Source organism: Acanthochromis polyacanthus, chromosome 19, assembly GCF_021347895.1.
Source record: "Acanthochromis polyacanthus isolate Apoly-LR-REF ecotype Palm Island chromosome 19, KAUST_Apoly_ChrSc, whole genome shotgun sequence".
Lineage (NCBI taxonomy): Eukaryota > Metazoa > Chordata > Actinopteri > Pomacentridae > Acanthochromis > Acanthochromis polyacanthus.
This window is the reverse complement of record NC_067131.1, coordinates 32,335,315-32,356,490: the sequence shown is the minus strand read 5'-3', so window position 1 is coordinate 32,356,490 and position 21,176 is coordinate 32,335,315. Positions and strand designations below refer to the sequence as shown.

The following is a 21,176-nucleotide window of genomic DNA, read 5'->3' as shown; positions in this document are numbered from 1 at the left end:
GATCCTCTCCTAATTATCTTAGGAAATTCAGAAAAATCTTTCAAACTTACAGTAGCACATCGTCGTCTTCTTGCATATGGCGTCATGATTGCAAAAAAAAAAAGATTCTACTGTATTGGAAAAAGAAAGAGGTACCCTCCTTTAAACACTGGCTTTCAGACCTGACAGATACTCTTCGCTTGGAGAGAATTCGATTCATTCTCAAAGACAGACCCAGGGACCCTTAGTCTCACATCTTGACCGACAACTGTGAAACCTGAGCATAACACTCCAAGGGTGGGTGGGTGGGCTGGTGGGGTGGTGGGTCATAGTTCTGTGTCATTTTACTTTGCTGTGTTTTTTATTTACTCCCCCCACCCCTTTTTTTTAAATTAATTTTTTTTAAATAACTGTTGTCACCCTCATCATTATTGCATATTTTAGGTAACTTGTTACGCTTGACAGTTACCTACTTACTTTCAATTTTCTGTTTTTTAGCACTACTTAATTTTATTTAACTTAATTTATTTTTCAATCACTTCCTTCTTTTTGCCATTATTACTTTTTTCCCATGTCTATTGTTCCTGTTTGAGCATTCTGTAAAAGAAACATGTAAATGTCACACTAAATGACTTGTTATCTGACATGTTTCACAATAAACATATTTTGAAACAAACTGATCCAACTGCTGCGAGAACACAGAGCCGAGACACACCTGAGGAGCCAGGTAACACACACCTGAAGAACCAGGTAACACACACCTGAAGAACCAGGTAACACACACCTGAAGAACCAGGTAACACACACCTGAAGAACCAGGTAACACACACCTGAAGAACCAGGTAACACACACCTGAAGAACCAGGTAACACACACCTGAGGAGCCAGGTAACACACACCTGAAGAACCAGGTAACACACACCTGAAGAACCAGGTAACACACACCTGAAGAACCAGGTAACACACACCTGAGGAGCCAGGTAACACACACCTGAGGAGCCAGGTAACACACACCTGAAGAACCAGGTAACACACACCTGAGGAGCCAGGTAACACACACCTGAAGAACCAGGTAACACACACCTGAAGAACCAGGTAACACACACCTGAAGAACCAGGTAACACACACCTGAAGAACCAGGTAACACACACCTGAAGAACCAGGTAACATGGCAAACTGCTTAATGCATGTTTATACACTGCTCATTTATGTTTCCCCTGTCTTCCTCCTCTTCCTCCTCATATCTACCTCCTCCTCCTCCTCTTCCTCCTCCTCCTCCTTCTTCTCCTCCTCCTCCTCCTCCTCTTCATCCTCATATCTACCTCCTCCTCTTCCTCCTCTTCCTCCTCCTCCTCCTCTTCCTCCTCCTCCTCCTCCTCTTCCTCCTCATATCTACCTCCTCCTCTTCCTCCTCCTCCTCCTTCTCTTCCTCCTCCTCCTCCTCTTCATCCTCATATCTACCTCCTCCTCTTCCTCCTCTTCCTCCTCCTCCTCCTCTTCATCCTCATATCTACCTCCTCGTCTTCCTCTTCCTCCTCCTCCTTCTTCTCCTCCTCCTCCTCCTCCTCTTCATCCTCATATCTACCTCCTCCTCTTCCTCCTCTTCCTCCTCCTCCTCCTCTTCATCCTCATATCTACCTCCTCGTCTTCCTCTTCCTCCTCCTCCTTCTTCTCCTCCTCCTCCTCCTCCTCTTCATCCTCATATCTACCTCCTCCTCTTCCTCCTCTTCCTCCTCCTCCTCCTCTTCATCCTCATATCTACCTCCTCCTCTTCCTCCTCCTCCTCCTTCTCTTCCTCCTCCTCCTCCTCTTCCTCCTCATATCTACCTCCTCCTCTTCCTCCTCTTCCTCCTCTTCCTCCTCTCCAGGATGGACTCCTTCCTCTCGATGGGGTGATGGTTTGGCGTTTGACTGACTGAATTTAGGATCCTCCTAACTGAGCACTGCAGCTGGAAGTGATGTCAGAATTTAGCACATTCCACGGATCTGGTGATTGTTGCGTGTTTTTAGCATGTTTGAAAGTCTGTGTAATGATCCTGCATGTTGGTAATGTTTAGCAGGACGTCAGATCTGAGCTGCTCTGTTTAAAAAATCAACATTAAAATATCTTCAAACAACTCAGAGTGGTGGTTCTTCAGAGGAGTGACGGAGAACGGTTCTGGAACATGTGAAGGAAGGAGAGAACGGTTCTGGTGGAACGTGTGAAGGGAAGAGAGAACGGTTCTGGTGGAACGTGTGAAGGGAAGAGAGAACGGTTCTGGTGGAACGTGTGAAGGGAAGAGAGAACGGTTCTGGTGGAACGTGTGAAGGGAAGAGAGAACGGTTCTGGTGGAACGTGTGAAGGAAGGAGAGAACGGTTCTGGTGGAACGTGTGAAGGGAGGAGAGAACGGTTCTGGTGGAACGTGTGAAGGAAGGAGAGAACGGTTCTGGTGGAACGTGTGAAGGAAGGAGAGAACGGTTCTGGTGGAACGTGTGAAGGAAGGAGAGAACGGTTCTGGTGGAACGTGTGAAAGAAGGAGAGAACGGTTCTGGTGGAACGTGTGAAGGGAAGAGAGAACGGTTCTGGTGGAACGTGTGAAGGGAGGAGAGAACGGTTCTGGTGGAACGTGTGAAGGGAAGAGAGAACGGTTCTGGTGGAACGTGTGAAGGGAGGAGAGAACGGTTCTGGTGGAACGTGTGAAGGAAGGAGAGAACGGTTCTGGTGGAACGTGTGAAGGGAAGAGAGAACGGTTCTGGTGGAACGTGTGAAGGGAAGAGAGAACGGTTCTGGTGGAACGTGTGAAGGAAGGAGAGAACGGTTCTGGTGGAACGTGTGAAGGGAAGAGAGAACGGTTCTGGTGGAACGTGTGAAGGGAGGAGAGAACGGTTCTGGTGGAACGTGTGAAGGAAGGAGAGAACGGTTCTGGTGGAACGTGTGAAGGGAAGAGAGAACGGTTCTGGTGGAACGTGTGAAGGGAAGAGAGAACGGTTCTGGTGGAACGTGTGAAGGGAAGAGAGAACAGTTCTGGTGGAACGTGTGAAGGAAGGAGAGAACGGTTCTGGTGGAACGTGTGAAGGGAGGAGAGAACGGTTCTGGTGGAACGTGTGAAAGAAGGAGAGAACGGTTCTGGTGGAACGTGTGAAGGGAAGAGAGAACGGTTCTGGTGGAACGTGTGAAGGGAGGAGAGAACGGTTCTGGTGGAACGTGTGAAGGGAGGAGAGAACGGTTCTGGTGGAACGTGTGAAAGAAGGAGAGAACGGTTCTGGTGGAACGTGTGAGAGAACGGTTCTGGTGGAACGTGTGAAGGGAGGAGAGAACGGTTCTGGTGGAACGTGTGAAAGAAGGAGAGAACGGTTCTGGTGGAACGTGTGAAAGAAGGAGAGAACGGTTCTGGTGGAACGTGTGAAGGGAGGAGAGAACGGTTCTGGTGGAACGTGTGAAGGGAGGAGAGAACGGTTCTGGTGGAACGTGTGAAGGAAGGAGAGAACGGTTCTGGTGGAACGTGTGAAGGGAGGAGAGAACGGTTCTGGTGGAACGTGTGAAAGAAGGAGAGAACGGTTCTGGTGGAACGTGTGAGAGAACGGTTCTGGTGGAACGTGTGAAGGGAGGAGAGAACGGTTCTGGTGGAACGTGTGAAGGAAGGAGAGAACGGTTCTGGTGGAACGTGTGAAGGGAGGAGAGAACGGTTCTGGTGGAACGTGTGAAAGAAGGAGAGAACGGTTCTGGTGGAACGTGTGAGAGAACGGTTCTGGTGGAACGTGTGAAGGGAGGAGAGAACGGTTCTGGTGGAACGTGTGAAGGAAGGAGAGAACGGTTCTGGTGGAACGTGTGAAGGGAGGAGAGAACGGTTCTGGTGGAACGTGTGAAGGGAAGAGAGAACGGTTCTGGTGGAACGTGTGAAGGGAGGAGAGAACGGTTCTGGTGGAACATGTGAGAGAACGGTTCTGGTGGAACGTGTGAGAGAACGGTTCTGGTGGAACGTGTGAAGGGAAGAGAGAACGGTTCTGGTGGAACGTGTGAGAGAACGGTTCTGGTGGAACGTGTGACAGAACGGTTCTGGTGGAACGTGTGACAGAACGGTTCTGGTAGACGTTTTGACTTCTAGTGATGGTTTCTGATCCCTCATCTCAGAGTTTTGTTTGGTTTTAGTTTCAGTAGTTGTTTTCAGTTTCTCTTTTTGATTAATCGCTGGACCGATCGTTTTTTTGGAAAAACCAAATCTTTATTTAATTCTGACCTTTGTCGTGTCTCTTGCTCAGCACTTGAGCCTTTGAAATCCATAACAAAAATCGATTTTCTCTATGTTTTTTGGAGTGAAATGTTCCTTAAATGTGAAGAATATTTCAGAGAAGCTGCAGTAAAAAGAATATAGACAAAGGTGAAGCTCATTTAAGATGTCTGATGAAATCTCCAGAAGCAAAGACACCAAACCAGCAGAATACACTCCTAAATGCGTGTCTGGTCACTTAGTTCCACCAGTCTGGTAAAGGAAATGTTTTAAGAAAGAACAAACAAATCCCAGAATGAACCACAAAAACCTTTAATCTGCTGCAAAGAAAACCTCTGAGGGGACGGTGACAAACCCATCTTCAACGATCTGTCTGATTGATCCCAGGGCCGGGTCTACGCAGGGGCAAGAGGGGGCCTGGCCCCCTCAAATAAATGTTGTGCCCCCTCAAAGTAAATCCCCCAAAATATATTATATTTAATATATTTCTATAATCTCATGCCGCTCTCCTCTGCCCCACTTCTTAATGTCTTAATGTCTTGCTTGCCCCCTCAAATATAAAATATATCAAGCTGTTTCTCGTGTCATGTTTCTCGCCTCCGCTCCATCTCCCCTTTTCGCTCTGCTCAGTGCATCAGCCTGCCGCCGGCTCGCTGTGAGGGATAGCTGTCTGCTATCCCTCGGTATAGGCAGTTGCCTAGAACCTCATCTGCTGGAGGGGCGCTGCTAGCGGGGCACCAGCAGCGGTTGTTTGAATGCGAAGCAAAGGAGCTCTGTTAAACTCGTTCATAATGTTTTTTGTTTTTTGATAAGTAATTTACATTTTTAAAACAAATAATAATTTAACATGTTAAATTATGAATATGAACAGTGGATCGCACAAAAAACAGGGAGGCTGACACGTGGTGCGTTCGTGTTTGCATGCCTTTGCGTTGACTATGAAATGACCCTTACGCTGCACTGTATTGATGACGAATGGGAGAGGGTTAGATGTAAGTTATTTATTTCTGAATGTTTATGCAACTTGCCTGTTTTTTTAAAACTGCAATGCAAACTTTTTTTTTTAAAGAGATGTCAGTTATTTCCTACTTTTCACAAGTTGAAAACTAATAATATGAATAATATAGTACTAATAATATTGGGAATTATCGGAATTATCGTCCATTTATCGTTTTCGAGGTGAGGTGCTCAATATATCATGATATTGATTTGAGGCCATATCGCCCAGCCCTAGTCTAACAACAATAACTACAATGAAACAAGTGCCAAGCATTTGAGACGACACTACTTTACAAGGTACTTGCTCAGTGTACCTGCATCCTAGTGAGTGAATTTGTCAGTTAGACATGGTAAAAGGTGCTGGAGCACAATGCCCCCTCAACATTTGTGACTGCCCCCTCATACATGCCTGGCTAGACCCGGCCCTGATTGATCCTCACCGATCTGTCTGATTGATCCTCACTGGTCTGCCATGGTGAGGTGTAATGATGGAGAGTGTCCAGCAGAGGGAGACACAGGTCTGAGCTCTCCATCACTGAAGGATGCTGGGAGGAGGAGGAAGAGGAGGAGGAGGAGGAGGAGGTGACGCCAGCAGAGGCTGCAGAGATGCTAACAGCACCGACACACAAACACACTCTAAAAAGAGCTAGCTGCTAGCACTGCTAACACACACAGACAGACAGACAGACAGGTGGAGGCAGACAGACAGGTGGAGGCAGACAGACAGGTGGAGGCAGACAGACAGGTGGAGGCAGACAGATGCTGATGCTGCAGTACTCTGACAGCCTGAGCTGCAGTGAAGCTAGCTGCTGTTAGCATGCTGAGCTAATCTACTGTCACAGCCATGAACGGTGGGAGGCTTCCTATTGGACGGTGAGTGGCTTCCCTGTATGTGTGTGTGTGTGTGTGTGTGTGTGTGCTGACAGGTGTGTGTTTAATGTGTGTGTGTGTGTGTGTGTGTGTGTGTGTGTGTGTGTGTGTGTGTGTGTGTGTGCTGACAGGTGTGTGTTTAATGTGTGTGTGTGTGTGTGTGTGTGTGTGTGTGTGTGTGTGTGTGCTGACAGCTGTGTGTTTAATGTGTGTGTGTGTTTGTGTGTGTGCAGGTCCAGATGTAGTCAAAGTTCAGGTTGACTGACGGCTCAGTGGCAGGGGGCGGAGCCTGCAGGAGGAGGTGGTGATGTCAAAGCGAGGAGCAGGGGGGCGGGGGAAGGGGGAGCGAACGGATGCCATGACAACCCTTCAAGCAGCCAATGAAGAGCTTCGAGCCAAACTGACCGACATCCAGATCGAACTACAACAGGAGAAGAACAAGGTCAGAACTACAAGTCCCACAGTACTACTGCAGTAGTACTATTACTGTTGGAGTTCTACTGCAGTAGTTCTACTGTGATACTGATAACACTACTTGGTACTACTGCTACTGTAGTACTGTTACTATGCAGTACTAACACTACCATTGTACTGCTATCCACACTACTACTGTACTATTGCTGCTGTTATTGTAGTACTTGTACTGCACAGGAGAACTATCCCTGGTACTGTGGAAGTAGTAGTATAGTGAGACTGAGCTACGTTTGCAGTACTAATACTGATTGTATTGATGTTCAGTCACAGAGGTCCTGGTGTTCCTCAAATCTTCAGTAGAACTTCAAATGTTTTTCAACAGCGTGCTTCACTTCTAGGAAGTTTCAGGCTAAAATCACTGAACATCTGTTACTGATCTCCAGATGTAAATATGGACTACATCTTAAGAACCTGTAGGTGGCGCTGTAGACCTGGTCCTCTGGTTGAAGATATTCCAGTTTGATGTTCTCCTTCATTCTTCTGTCAGACCTTCTTGTCCATCCAGAACCTGAACTTTGTGGTCCTCGGAGTCTCTGACCCTTCAGATGCAGTCTGGTCCAGATCAGCTGTTGTCTTGCAGTTTATTTTCCTATATAAAGGTTCTCCTGTAGTTTATTCTGATATATAAAGGTTCTCCTGTAGTTTATTCTGATATATAAAGGTTCTCCTGTAGTTTATTCTGATATATAAAGGTTCTCTTGTAGTTTATTCTGATATATAAAGGTTCTCCTGTAGTTTATTCTGATATATAAAGGTTCTCTTGTAGTTTATTCTGATATATAAAGGTTCTCCTGTAGTTTATTCTGATATATAAAGGTTCTCCTGTAGTTTATTCTGATATATAAAGGTTCTCCTGTAGTTTATTCTGATATATAAAGGTTCTCCTGTAGTTTATTCTGATATATAAAGGTTCTCCTGTAGTTTATTCTGATATATAAAGGTTCTCCTGTAGTTTATTCTGATATATAAAGGTTCTCTTGTAGTTTATTCTGATATATAAAGGTTCTCTTGTAGTTTATTCTGATATATAAAGGTTCTCCTGTAGTTTATTCTGATATATAAAGGTTCTCCTGTAGTTTATTCTGATATATAAAGGTTCTCCTGTAGTTTATTCTGATATATAAAGGTTCTCCTGTAGTTTATTCTGATATATAAAGGTTCTCTTGTAGTTTATTCTGATATATAAAGGTTCTCCTGTAGTTTATTCTGATATATAAAGGTTCTCTTGTAGTTTATTCTGATATATAAAGGTTCTCCTGTAGTTTATTCTGATATATAAAGGTTCTCCTGTAGTTTATTCTGATATATAAAGGTTCTCCTGTAGTTTATTCTGATATATAAAGGTTCTCTTGTAGTTTATTCTGATATATAAATGTTCTCCTGTAGTTTATTCTGATATATAAAGGTTCTCTTGTAGTTTATTCTGATATATAAAGGTTCTCCTGTAGTTTATTCTGATATATAAATGTTCTCTTGTAGTTTATTCTGATATATAAAGGTTCTCTTGTAGTTTATTCTGATATATAAAGGTTCTCCTGTAGTTTATTCTGATATATAAATGTTCTCTTGTAGTTTATTCTGATATATAAAGGTTCTCTTGTAGTTTATTCTGATATATAAATGTTCTCCTGTAGTTTATTCTGATATATAAATGTTCTCTTGTAGTTTATTCTGATATATAAAGGTTCTCTTGTAGTTTATTCTGATATATAAAGGTTCTCCAGTAGTTTATTCTCCTTTATAAAGGTTCTCTTGTAGTTTATTCTGATATATAAAGGTTCTCCTGTTGTTTATTCTCCTTTATAAAGGTTCTCTTGTTGTTTATTCTAAACTATAGGACAACACAGAGCTATCAAGAATGTTCCTTTGAGGACAGTAAAATCACTTTAAGGATAGAGAAGATGATCTGAGAGAAGAATGAAGGAAAAATAAAGTTTTGCTTCACTGACTGAAGATCATAGAAACGCTTTCATTGTAGTACTGATGCTTCACAGTACTGATGCAGAACAGTAGTACTATAGCAGTACTACTGTAGTTCAGTACTACTGGAGTAATACTGTAGTATTGCTGTAATACTTATACCACTGTGTGTCCGTTCCAGGTGAGCCGTCTAGAAAGGGAGAAGAGTCAGGAGCTGAAGGCGGAGCATCACCGAGCAACCGTCGCCGTGACGGAGCTGAAGACAAAACTCCATGAAGAGAAGCAAAAGGAACTGGCGGTAACCAGGGAGACGTTACTACGGCAACATGAGATGGAGCTCATGAGGGTCATCAAGATCAAAGATGGAGAAATCCAACGCCTCAATGGCCTGGTGCTTACACTGAGGGATGGATCCACGGACAAGGTGACGCACCTGACCTAAAAACACCTGACCTTTAAACACCTGAAGAACCAGTGATTTATAAAGAAAACCTTGAAAATTATCAGGGGTGCCCAAACTTTTGCATACCACTGTATACCTGTCTGTCTACCTGCATCCATACATCATCCTTCCTTTCATTTTCAGGCTGTGGCAGCAAGTAACAGAGTCCTTCTCTGTAGTTTGAGGTCCAGGGTTTCATAATTCTCCAGGTGTGTTGTGTTCACCTCCTCCCCAGGTGGAGTGCAGGTGTGTTGCTCCAGAAGGTGTGCAGCATGATTGAAGCTCCGCCCTCTGGTCCTACAGGTGAGGAGCGCCCTGCTGGCTGAGGTGGAGGACGCCAGGAGGAGCTGGGAAGCAGAGCGCTGTCGCTTCCAGCAGGAGGTTCAGGAGCTGCGAGGAGCAAAGAGGAGCGCTGAGGAAGCTCTGACATCCGCTCAGCAGGCCTGCCAGGCCCGAGCAGCCGAGCTCCGATCAGCTCATCACCAACACCAGGAGGAGCTGAACCGAACCAAGAGAGACTGTGAGCGGGAGATCCGCCGACTGGTACGATCCACCACTACATACATGATGGTTTACAACAGACACGACGGTTTACAACAGACACGACGGTTTACAACAGACACGACGGTTTACAACATGCATGAAGGTTTACAATATACATGACAGTTTACAACACACAGGAAGGTTTACAACATACATGGAGGTTTACAATAAACATAATGGTTTACAACATACAAGAAAGTTTACAACACACAGGACGGTTTACAACATGCATAATGGTTTACAACATACATGAAGGTTTACAACATACAATATATTACCAAAAGTATTCACTCACCTGCCTTGACTCTCATATGAACGTCAGTAACATCCCATTCTTAATCCATACATTTCAATATGATGTCGGTCCACCCTTTGCAGCTGTAAAAGCTTCAACTCTTCTGGGAAGGCTGTCCACAAGGTTTAGGAGTGTGTTTGTCACATGGACTGCACAGATTCAGATACTTTTTTACCAGCAGTCAAAAGACTTGATTTTCCACTGTTAAAAAACGTGCACAAATGCAATGAGCAATGAAGGACATTTATTTCCTCAATTTAAAACCAACAACACCAGATAAAAACAATCTCTTAAAAAATAGACTAAAATCCTACTAAAATCTATAAAAAAACAGTCCCGTTGGGGGCATCAGATCAATAAAACAGAGCACACTGGTCTTTTTGAGGCTATGCTTATCTTGGCCGGTGTAATAGTCCTTCAAAGGGAATATTCTCTGGGGAACAGGCGACGCAGGGCGATGAGTGATGAGCCGCACACTTCCTCCTTGGCCTCCGTACCTCCGAGTCCTCCTCACGGCTGGTCCGACGTGATGCGGCGCTGTGGAAGAGGGAGCGTCACTCAGTTTTCGGCACACCATAAAAACAACCAACCACACACACACTGCTGGGTAGGATGGTTCGCGTCCCTTCACTTATCTGGGAATCTGCGTTGTATCAATCCTCCTCGGCATCCGTCGCTCACTTCAGCCCTCCGTTCCTGCCTCCGTGCAGCCACGACCCGACTCAGTCCGCCTCCGTCCTCTCCCCTCGAACCAGCGCTGCTTACTGCATGTAGCGTGGAGTTTCTTTGGCTCGGTCCACTCTTGTGTTGCTCCACTTTGTTCCCCGTCTGTCCCCAGTTCTACTCACGGCTGCCCTGTTACTCCTCTGCTTGGTTTCCCCCTTGTGCGCTCTGTTAGTCCTCTGTTCGCCTCCTCCTGTTGCACATGTGTCCCTCTTTTCTGCATCAGCTCAGGTAGCTCTGTCCAATCAGTCATGGTCTCCGCTAAATCAGTCCCAGCTGTCTTCACTAATTACAACTCAAAAAGAAAAAAAGATCACTCCACCCAGTAACATGCACACTCAAAATAAACTCATGCAACTACAAAATAGAAACATAACAAAATAACCACCACAAACAAAACCATGCAACTATAAAATAAAACCTAAACAATTAAAATAAGCACTCCAAACCATGCACTAAAATACAAACTAACAAAAATACAACTGGTACTGTGACATGTTTATGGGAATTTTTGACCGTTCTTCCAGAAGCTCATTTGTGAGGTCACACACTGATGTTGGACCAGAAGGCCTGGCTCTCAGTCTCTGCTCTAATTCATCCCAAAGGTGTTCTATCGGGCTGAGGTCAGGACTCTGTGCAGGTCAGTCCAGTTCATCCACACCAGACTCTGTCATCCGTGTCTTTATGGACCTTGCTTTGTTCTCTGGTGCACAGTCATGTAGGAAGAGGAAGGGGTCAGCTCCAAACTGTTCCCACAAAGTTGGGAGCATGGAATTGTCCAAAATGTCTTGGTCTGCTGAAGCATTCAGAGTTCCTTTCACTGGAACTAAGGGGCCAAGCCCAGTTCCTGAAGAACAAGCCCACACCATAATCCCCCCTCCACCAAACTTTACACTTGGTACAATGCAGTCCCACAAGTATGGTTCTCCTGGAAACCGCCAAACCCAGACTGGTCCATCAGATTGCCAGATGGAGAAGCGTGATTGGTCACTCCAGAGAAGGCGTCTCCACTGCTCTAGAGTCCAGTGGTGGCTGCTTTACACCACTGCATCCCACGCTTTGCATTGCACTTGGTGATGTACGGCTTGGATGCAGCTGCTCGGCCATGGAAACCCATTCCATGAAGCTCTCTGCTGAAGCTCTGTTCTTGAGCTAATCTGAAGGCCACATGAAGTCTGAAGGTCTGTAGCCATTGACTCTGCAGAAAGTTGTCCACCTCTTGGCACTATGCGCCTCAGCATCCTCTGACCCGCTCCGTCAGTTTACGTGGTCGACCACTTGGTGGCTGAGCTGCTGTCGTTCCCACACACTTCCACTTTCTTATAATACAGCTGACAGTTGACTGTGGAATATTTAGGAGTGAAGAAATGTCACGACTGGATTTGTTGCACAGGTGGCATCCTATCACAGTTCCACGCTGGAATTCACTGAGCTCCTGACAGCGACCCATTCTTTCACTGATGTTTGTAAAAGCAGTCTGCATGCCCAGGTGATTGATTTTATTCACCTGTGGTCATGGAAGTGATTGGAACACCTGATTCTGATTATGTGGATGGGTGAGCCAATACTTTTGGCAGTATAGTGTAGCTGAAGGTTTACAACATACATGATGGTTTACAACATACACAATGGTTTACAACACACAGGACGGTTTACAACATGCATGAAGGTTTACAATAAACATAATGGTTTACAACATACAAGAAAGTTTACAACACACAGGACGGTTTACAACATGCATAATGGTTTACAACATACATGAAGGTTTACAACATACATGAAGGTTTACAACATACAATATATTACCAAAAGTGTTCACTCACCTGCCTTGACTCTCATATGAACGTCAGTAACATCCCATTCTTAATCCATACATTTCAATATGATGTCGGTCCACCCTTTGCAGCTGTAAAAGCTTCAACTCTTCTGGGAAGGCTGTCCACAAGGTTTAGGAGTGAGTTTATGGGAATTTTTGACCGTTCTTCCAGAAGCTCATTTGTGAGGTCACACACTGATGTTGGACCAGAAGGCCTGGCTCTCAGTCTCTGCTCTAATTCATCCCGAAGGTGTTCTATCGGGCTGAAGTCAGGACTCTGTGCAGGCCAGTCCAGTTCATCCACACCAGACTCTGTCATCCATGTCTTTATGGACCTTGCTTTGTGCTCTGGTGCACAGTCATGTAGGAAGAGGAAGGGGCCAGCTCCAAACTGTTCCCACAAAGTTGGGAGCATGGAACTGTCCAAAATGTCCTGGTATGCTGAAGCATTCAGAGTTCCTTTCACTGGAACTAAGGGGCCAAGCCCAGCTCCTGAAGAACAAGCCCACACCATAATCCCCCCTCCACCAAACTTTACACTTGGTACAATGCAGTCCCACAAGTATGGTTCTCCTGGAAACCGCCAAACCCAGACTGGTCCATCAGATTGCCAGATGGAGAAGCGTGATTGGTCACTCCAGAGAAGGCGTCTCCACTGCTCTAGAGTCCAGTGGTGGCTGCTTTACACCACTGCATCCCACGCTTTGCATTGCACTTGGTGATGTACGGCTTGGATGCAGCTGCTCGGCCATGGAAACCCATTCCATGAAGCTCTCTGCTGAAGCTCTGTTCTTGAGCTAATCTGAAGGCCACATGAAGTCTGAAGGTCTGTAGCCACTGACTCTGCAGAAAGTTGTCCACCTCTTGGCACTATGCGCCTCAGCATCCTCTGACCCGCTCCATCAGTGCTTTCCCACCCCTCCCTCTTCTCCCATCCCTCCCCCTTGCCCTCCTCTGTCCCTCTCAACCCGCCCGGCCAGCAGGCAGATGGGTCCCCCCTATATAGAGCCGGGTTCTGCTCAAGGTTTCTTCCCTGTTAAAAGGGTGTTTTCCTGCCACTGTCGCCTTTGGGCTGCTCTGGGGGTCAGGCATATGGGTTCTGTAAAGCGTCTTGAGACGAGTTGACTGTAATTGACGCCATATAAATAAAATTGAATTGAATTGAATTGAATTGAATTGAATTGAATTGAATTGAATTGAATTGAATCAGTTTACGTGGTCGACCACTTGGTGGCTGAGCTGCTGTCGTTCCCACACACTTCCACTTTCTTATAATACAGCTGACAGTTGACTGTGGAATATTTAGGAGTGAAGAAATGTCACGACTGGATTTGTTGCACAGGTGGCATCCTATCACAGTTCCACGCTGGAATTCACTGAGCTCCTGACAGCGACCCATTCTTTCACTGATGTTTGTAAAAGCAGTCTGCATGCCCAGGTGATTGATTTGATACACCTGTGAACATGGAAGTGATTGGAACACCTGATTCTGATTATGTGGATGGGTGAGCCAATACTTTTGGCAGTATAGTGTAGCTGAAGGTTTACAACATACATGATAGTTTACAACAGACACATGAAGGATTCCAACATACACATGAAAGTCTACAAACCGCATGACTGTTTTCATCATGCAACATACATCTGTGTTAAAGATGAGGCTGTAGTGACTGATCATGCTCAGATCCTCAGACTGAGAAAAGATATTTTTATTTTAGTAGTTCCCTCACTCTTCTAGCTGTTGCGGCTGTTTTGAACAAATCCAACCAAAAAACTCTTTTAGAAGCATCTTTAGATCCAATCAACTCATTAACAGTCCAATGACATGCAGCTTTGATGACTCACAGCTGCAATGAACAAATAAAGAGAGAAGTTAATTGTCTGACACATCAGGTCGGGTTATTTTATCCTGCTGCTGTAAATCTGATCGTGGAATCACAGATGTGTTCATCACAACTGAAACGCGTTGTTCAGCCTCTTGGTCAGTCTGAAGTCTAACACCAACCTGCTGTCACACTGAGGGACACCCTGAAGAAAACATCTGGAATGTGACACTCCAGGCTCCAGATGTTGCTGTGTATGTTGGATTGAACATGTTAGTGTGCTGACTGATGCAGACAGCAGCTGAATGGAGGCTGATGAATGAGAGCCTGGTAGTGACCCAGAGGCAGACAGTGACTGGTACAACGCTCTGATAGATGGAGAAAGTTTAACTGAAGGAAAAACAGAATAAGGATTGAAATAATCTGTGGACTGTTATCCAGATGAATCGCTCAGCTGTTTGTCTCTAAAATATCAGAAAATACTGAAACATGGGTCAGAGTTTCCTCAAGAGTCTGGTTCAGTCCAAAGATCTCCAGTTTACCGTCACAGAGGAAAGAAAACAGAAAATATTCACTGAAGAAACCACAGACATTTAAAAGGACTCCAAGTGATTATCAGAATGTAGATTATAGACCCTCCAGAAAAACGTGATTATGCGATCGCATGAATTCCCGCATTAATCACCAAAATGCCACTGATTATGCGGGGGTCAATTATTTCCCAAAAGGCCGCACAATCCCTGCAAAACAGCACATAATTCCCGCAAGAAATATGCGGGTCCCGCTTGATTTCACAATTTCTGCATAAAATGAGAAAACTATAACCGATATAAATGGAGTTGTGAGTTTTTATGTGACGCCCGGCCTGACGTCATCAGTTCATTCACACACACTGGAAGCACGATCTGATGGACAGCGGCGCCAGTGTTGTCAACTTAGCGACTTTCTCGCTAAATCTAGCGACTTTCCAAAGCGTCACAGCGACTTTTTGTCAAAACTGACTCGCCACAAATCTAGCGACTTTTTCTGCCGTTTTGGAGACTGACAGGAAAACTGGGATCATTCTGCAGTTCCTGTTTTCAACCAGCAGCAGGTGCTGCTGTGAGCTTCTCCCCCTCCCAGAGCACAGACTGTCAGTCCAGTAACCCCACAGCAGACCCAGTGTCTGATTAGAGGACACATCACTCTGCGGCCAGACGGCAGGTGAATCGCGCATATTTTTGCATATTTCACAACTATTCGTATACTTTACAACTTTCCGCAATTTCTCCGCATAAAATGGTATAAAAACCCCACATATTTATTCACATAATCAAGGATTTTAGCCCGCGTTTTTCTGGAGGGTCTAAGATTACCTTCATACTAATCAGAGAATGTTTGCAGCTTTGATCTCCTGCCAGGTAGAGACACAATGATGGATGTTCTGAGGAACCGCTTCTGATCCACTCACTGTGTTCACTTCTGTGGTTCTGTTATGGTTCCCTCACATCCCGTTGTTCTACATGAACTCATACGTGTTCAGGTAGATTCACTTCAGGAACCATGAAGTAAATCCTGTGGTTGTTGAACCAAAACAATGAATAATGAAACCAGCAGGTTCTCAGTAGAACTAGAGGTTCCTCCTCTGTGAGTCATGAAGCCCGAGCAGATCCAGGGACCGGAAATAATGAGAACAGATTCACAGGATCCATGAAACAGAACAATCGGATGTTGTCTTTCTCTGCTCGTTTGGACATTTTTGTGTGTTTTTATGTCTTTTCATAGTGATGTGTGTCTTTCCGTTGTGATCTCTTCGTGTTGCAGTTTTTGTGTGTTTTGCGTCACATTCCATCTCGGCCATGTTGGTTGTTGAGCTGCTGTTTGCAAAGCTTACACTGAGCCCCTCACAGTTTGGCTCGATTCACAGGAGTTAGTTTGGAGCTGACAGCCAGTTAACGTTCAATAAACGTTCAGAAAACGTTCAGTAAACGCTTAGTTAATGTTCAGTAAATCTTCAGTAAACGTTAAATAAACATTGAGGAAACATTTAGTAAACTTTAGATAAATCAGAACTGACAGTCTCCATCAAGTCAGACCAGTCCAAAGTAGTAAAAACATGAATGACATGAATAACCCCGCTCCCCACACGTTTAAATAACCCCGCCCCCACCTGTTTAAATAACCCCGCCCCCCACCTGTTTGTCTGAAGAGATGAAGCGAAGACTAACCCCATCTTTTACCCATCTGTCTGTCCACTCACCTGTCGTCTCACCTGTGTGTGTGCAGATGGATGAGATAAAGCTGAAGGACAGGGCGGTCAGCGTCCTGGATAAGGCGTTGGGGCTGCAGGCTGGCCACGCCCATCGGCTGCAGCTGCAGACTCAGGCAGCTGAGCAGCAAATCGCAGCCCTGAGAGACGCTCAGAGGGCGGGGCTTAACCACCCCACGCCCAACCCCCCCTCTAACAGCACGCCCCTCATTGTAAGCCCCGCCTCCTCCTGCATGTTCTAACTGCATGACGAATGTCACCTGTCAGGCTGATGCATGTTAGAGCGCCCTCTGCTGACTAGAAGACTCCAAGGCTCTCTGACTTCTTTAACAGGAAGTAGTCAGCAGGTTCACTACAATATGTGTATCATAACTACATTCTACTCAGCTGTATTTATAATATTTAGAGGAATCTTTCTCTAAGATGCCGTGTGGTGTTTGGTGGATTTTAGGTCTGAAACCAGCTAAAATGTCAACTCTGGTACAGAAAGTCCTGCAGTTCTAAACTGACCTGTTTATTGATCTTTAAGAGTTCTAATGGATCTTTGTTCAACCAGCAAACAGGAAGCAGCTTTTCCTCCACAATAAGACGTATTTAATGACTTCTACACTGAATGCTGGAGTTACAAACATAATAAATCATGTTGAGACACATTTAATGGATTAAGTTGCTCCAGTCATATTTTCTCCAGTACTTTTGACTTTTCATATTTTTGTTTAAGTTGTAGCGTTTAAGGAGTTAATTAATTTAACAACAGTTTTTTTTAAAACTTGAACCATGTAAGTTTTCCCAAAAATTAGAAATAATCATGTAAAGTTATCAGATGTTTATAAAATCAGGTTTTCAAGTGAACTTCAGGAAGTTTCCTCAGTTTTAATTTAGTTTAAAATAAACTCTGAACACGGTGAAGCTTTAGATGTCAAACCTCACAATCATGTTTGGGACTTCAAAGGTTTTCTGGATCAGAAAATTTGAATTTCAGCTTTAAAAATGTGTTTAGATCAGAAAGTTCAACTCGTTTATGTTCTTCTGTTTCAGTTCATTAAATCACGTTCTGCTGAGCCACAACCTCCAGATCATTCTGTTTTCAGAACCAGCAACAGCGTTTGATCTACCATGTCAGGTTCTTTCTGGTGGTTCTGTGGTTTCAGCAGAACCAGAACCTCTGAGCTCTTTGAAGGTTCCATCACTCACCCTGTGTTTGATGGAACCCAAAGATTCAGATTCTTGCTCAAAGTGTCAGAGATCCAAGAATCCATCAATACATCCATGTTTAGATGTTCTGCTCTACACTGGAACCAGCAGCAGGCAGAACCTCAGAACCAACCAGGGAACAGATCCAGCTGCTGTCAGAGAATTATTCTGAGTTAGAACCAGAACAAACTCATCCTGAACAAGCTGCAATGTTTCCATGACAACATTAGGCACCGCCCACTGCGATAACTAGAAACACGTGACCAGGTGAAGTGGACCAATGAAATACCTGCTGGTAGTTAGATTACTGGTATATTACTGGTAGTTAGATTACTGGTAGTTAGATTACTGGTAGATTACTGGTAGTTAGATTACTGGTAGATTACTGGTAGTTAGATTACTGGTAGATTACTGGTAGTTAGATTACTGGTAGATTACTGGTAGTTAGATTACTGGTAGTTAGATTACTGGTAGATTACTGGTAGTTAGATTACTGGTAGATTACTGGTAGTTAGATTACTGGTAGTTAGATTACTGGTAGATTACTGGTAGTTAGATTACTGGTAGATTACTGGTAGTTAGATTACTGGTAGTTAGATTACTGGTAGATTACTGGTAGTTAGATTACTGGTAGTTAGATTACTGGTAGATTACTGGTAGTTAGATTACTGGTAGATTACTGGTAGTTAGATTACTGGTAGTTAGATTACTGGTAGATTACTGGTAGTTAGATTACTGGTAGTTGGATTACTGGTAGATTACTGGTAGTTAGATTACTGGTATATTACTGGTAGTTAGATTACTGGTAGTTAGATTACTGGTAGATTACTGGTAGTTAGATTACTGGTAGATTACTGGTAGTTAGATTACTGGTAGTTAGATTACTGGTAGTTAGATTACTGGTAGTTAGATTACTGGTAGATTACTGGTAGTTAGATTACTGGTAGTTGGATTACTGGTAGATTACTGGTAGTTAGATTACTGGTAGATTACTGGTAGTTGGATTACTGGTAGATTACTGGTAGTTGGATTACTGGTAGATTACTGGTAGTTAGATTACTGGTAGATTACTGGTAGTTAGATTACTGGTAGTTAGATTACTGGTAGATTACTGGTAGTTAGATTACTGGTAGTTAGATTACTGGTAGATTACTGGTAGTTAGATTACTGGTAGTTAGATTACTGGTAGTGAGATTACTGGTAGATTACTGGTAGTTAGATTACTGGTAGTTAGATTACTGGTAGATTACTGGTAGTTAGATTACTGGTAGTTAGATTACTGGTAGATTACTGGTAGTTGGATTACTGGTAGATTACTGGTAGTTAGATTACTGGTAGATTACTGGTAGTTAGATTACTGGTAGTTGGATTACTGGTAGATTACTGGTAGTTAGATTACTGGTAGATTACTGGTAGTTGGATTACTGGTAGTTGGATTACTGGTAGATTACTGGTAGTTAGATTACTGGTAGATTACTGGTAGTTAGATTACTGGTATATTACTGGTAGTTAGAGTACTGGTAGATTACTGGTAGTTGGATTACTGGTAGATTACTGGTAGTTAGATTACTGGTAGTTAGATTACTGGTAGATTACTGGTAGTTAGATTACTGGTAGATTACTGGTAGTTAGATTACTGGTAGTTGGATTACTGGTAGATTACTGGTAGTTAGATTACTGGTAGTTAGATTACTGGTAGATTACTGGTAGTTAGATTACTGGTAGATTACTGGTAGTTAGATTACTGGTAGTTGGATTACTGGTAGATTACTGGTAGTTGGATTACTGGTAGATTACTGGTAGTTAGATTACTGGTAGATTACTGGTAGTTCTTCCTGCGGGTGTTTCTGTTCCTGTCAAGAGTTAAAATTCTTTCTTTCATGATTTTCTGTCTTTAAACATGACACTTCCCATGATCCTCAGCTGCTGTCCAGGTGTGTGTGGCTGCAGGTAGATGAGTTTCTTCATCAGGTTGTTTCTTTCAGTCTCAGGAGGATCGAGACACTCGCAGGTTTCAGCTGAAGATCGCTGAGCTAAGCGCCGTAGTCAGGAAGCTGGAGGACCGAAACGCTCTGCTGTCTGAGGAACGCAACGAGCTGGTAACACAACCACTACACAATACAACACAACCACTACACAATACAACACAATACAACACAACCACTACACAATACAACACAATACAACACAACCACTACACAATACAACACAATACAACACTACCACTACACAATACAACACAACACTACCACTACACAATACAACACAATACAACACTACCACTACACAATACAACACAACACTACACAATACAACACAACCACTACACAATACAACACAACCGCTACACAACCACTACACAATACAACACAACCACTACACAATACAACACAATACAACACTACCACTACACAATACAACACAACACTACCACTACACAATACAACACAACCACTACACAATTCAACACAACCGCTACACAACCACTACACAATGCAACACTACCACTACACAATACAACACAACAAAACACTACCACTACACAATACAACACAACCACTACACAACCACTACACAATACAACACAACCACTACACAATACAACACAACCACTACACAACCACTACACAATACAACACAACCGCTACAGAATACAACACAATACAATACAACCACTACACAATACAACACAAAGACTACACAATACAACACAATACAATACAACCACTACACAATACAATACAACCACTACACAATACAACACGAAGACTACACAACCACTACACAACCACTACACAATACAACACAATACAACACAACCACTACACAATACAACACAATACAACACAACCACTACACAATACAACACAGTACAATACAACCACTACACAATACAACACAATACAATACAACCACTACACAATACAACACAACCACTACACAACCACTACACAATACAACACAATCACTACACAATACAATACAACCACTACACAATACAACACAATACAACCACTACACAACCACTACACAATACAACACAACCGCTACACAATACAACACAATACAATACAACCACTACACAATACAACACAACCACTACACAACCACTACACAATACAACACAACCACTACACAACCACTACACAATACAACACAACCACTACACAATACAACACAACCAGTACACAATACAACGCAATACAACACAACCACTACACAATACAACACAACCACTACACAACCACTACACAACCACTACACAATACAACACAACCACTACACAATACAACACAACCACTACACAACCACTACACAATACAACACAACCACTACACAATACAACACAATACAACACAAAGACTACACAATACAACACAAAGACTACACAATACAATACAACCACTACACAATACAACACAAACACTACACAACCACAATACAATACAACACAAACACTACACAACCACTACACAATACAACACAAACACTACACCTGGATGACACCTGGTCCACACACTTCAGACCCAGCCCGATCTCACGAGGATTCGTGAAACTGTCACGTAAATTTTTGTTTCGGTTTCGTGCGCACCAACACGATTTCGTCATGTTTTTCGTGCCGCTCACCACGAAATGCGCA

At 43.7% G+C, this 21,176-nt stretch overlaps 1 protein-coding gene across 9 annotated transcripts in view; it reads left to right on the top strand.

The window, feature by feature from the left end:
- Positions 1–5,730: 5,730 nt before the first annotated feature.
- jakmip3 (Janus kinase and microtubule interacting protein 3) overlaps positions 5,731–21,176 on the top strand; it is a 48,268-nt gene continuing 32,822 nt past the window's right edge. For 4 of the 9 annotated variants that reach the window (XM_051939942.1, XM_051939943.1, XM_051939941.1 and 1 more), the window contains exons 1-6: positions 5,737–6,061; positions 6,292–6,500; positions 8,634–8,876; positions 9,198–9,437; positions 16,360–16,554; positions 19,522–19,635. In XM_051939942.1, the coding sequence (XP_051795902.1) occupies positions 6,366–6,500; positions 8,634–8,876; positions 9,198–9,437; positions 16,360–16,554; positions 19,522–19,635 (927 nt within the window). In that variant the 5' untranslated portion in view covers positions 5,737–6,061; positions 6,292–6,365. Of the gene's footprint in view, positions 6,062–6,291; positions 6,501–8,633; positions 8,877–9,197; positions 9,438–16,359; positions 16,555–19,521; positions 19,636–21,176 lie in introns of all 9 variants that reach the window. The other 5 variants (XM_051939947.1, XM_051939945.1, XM_051939946.1 and 2 more) reach the window with 3 other exon arrangements.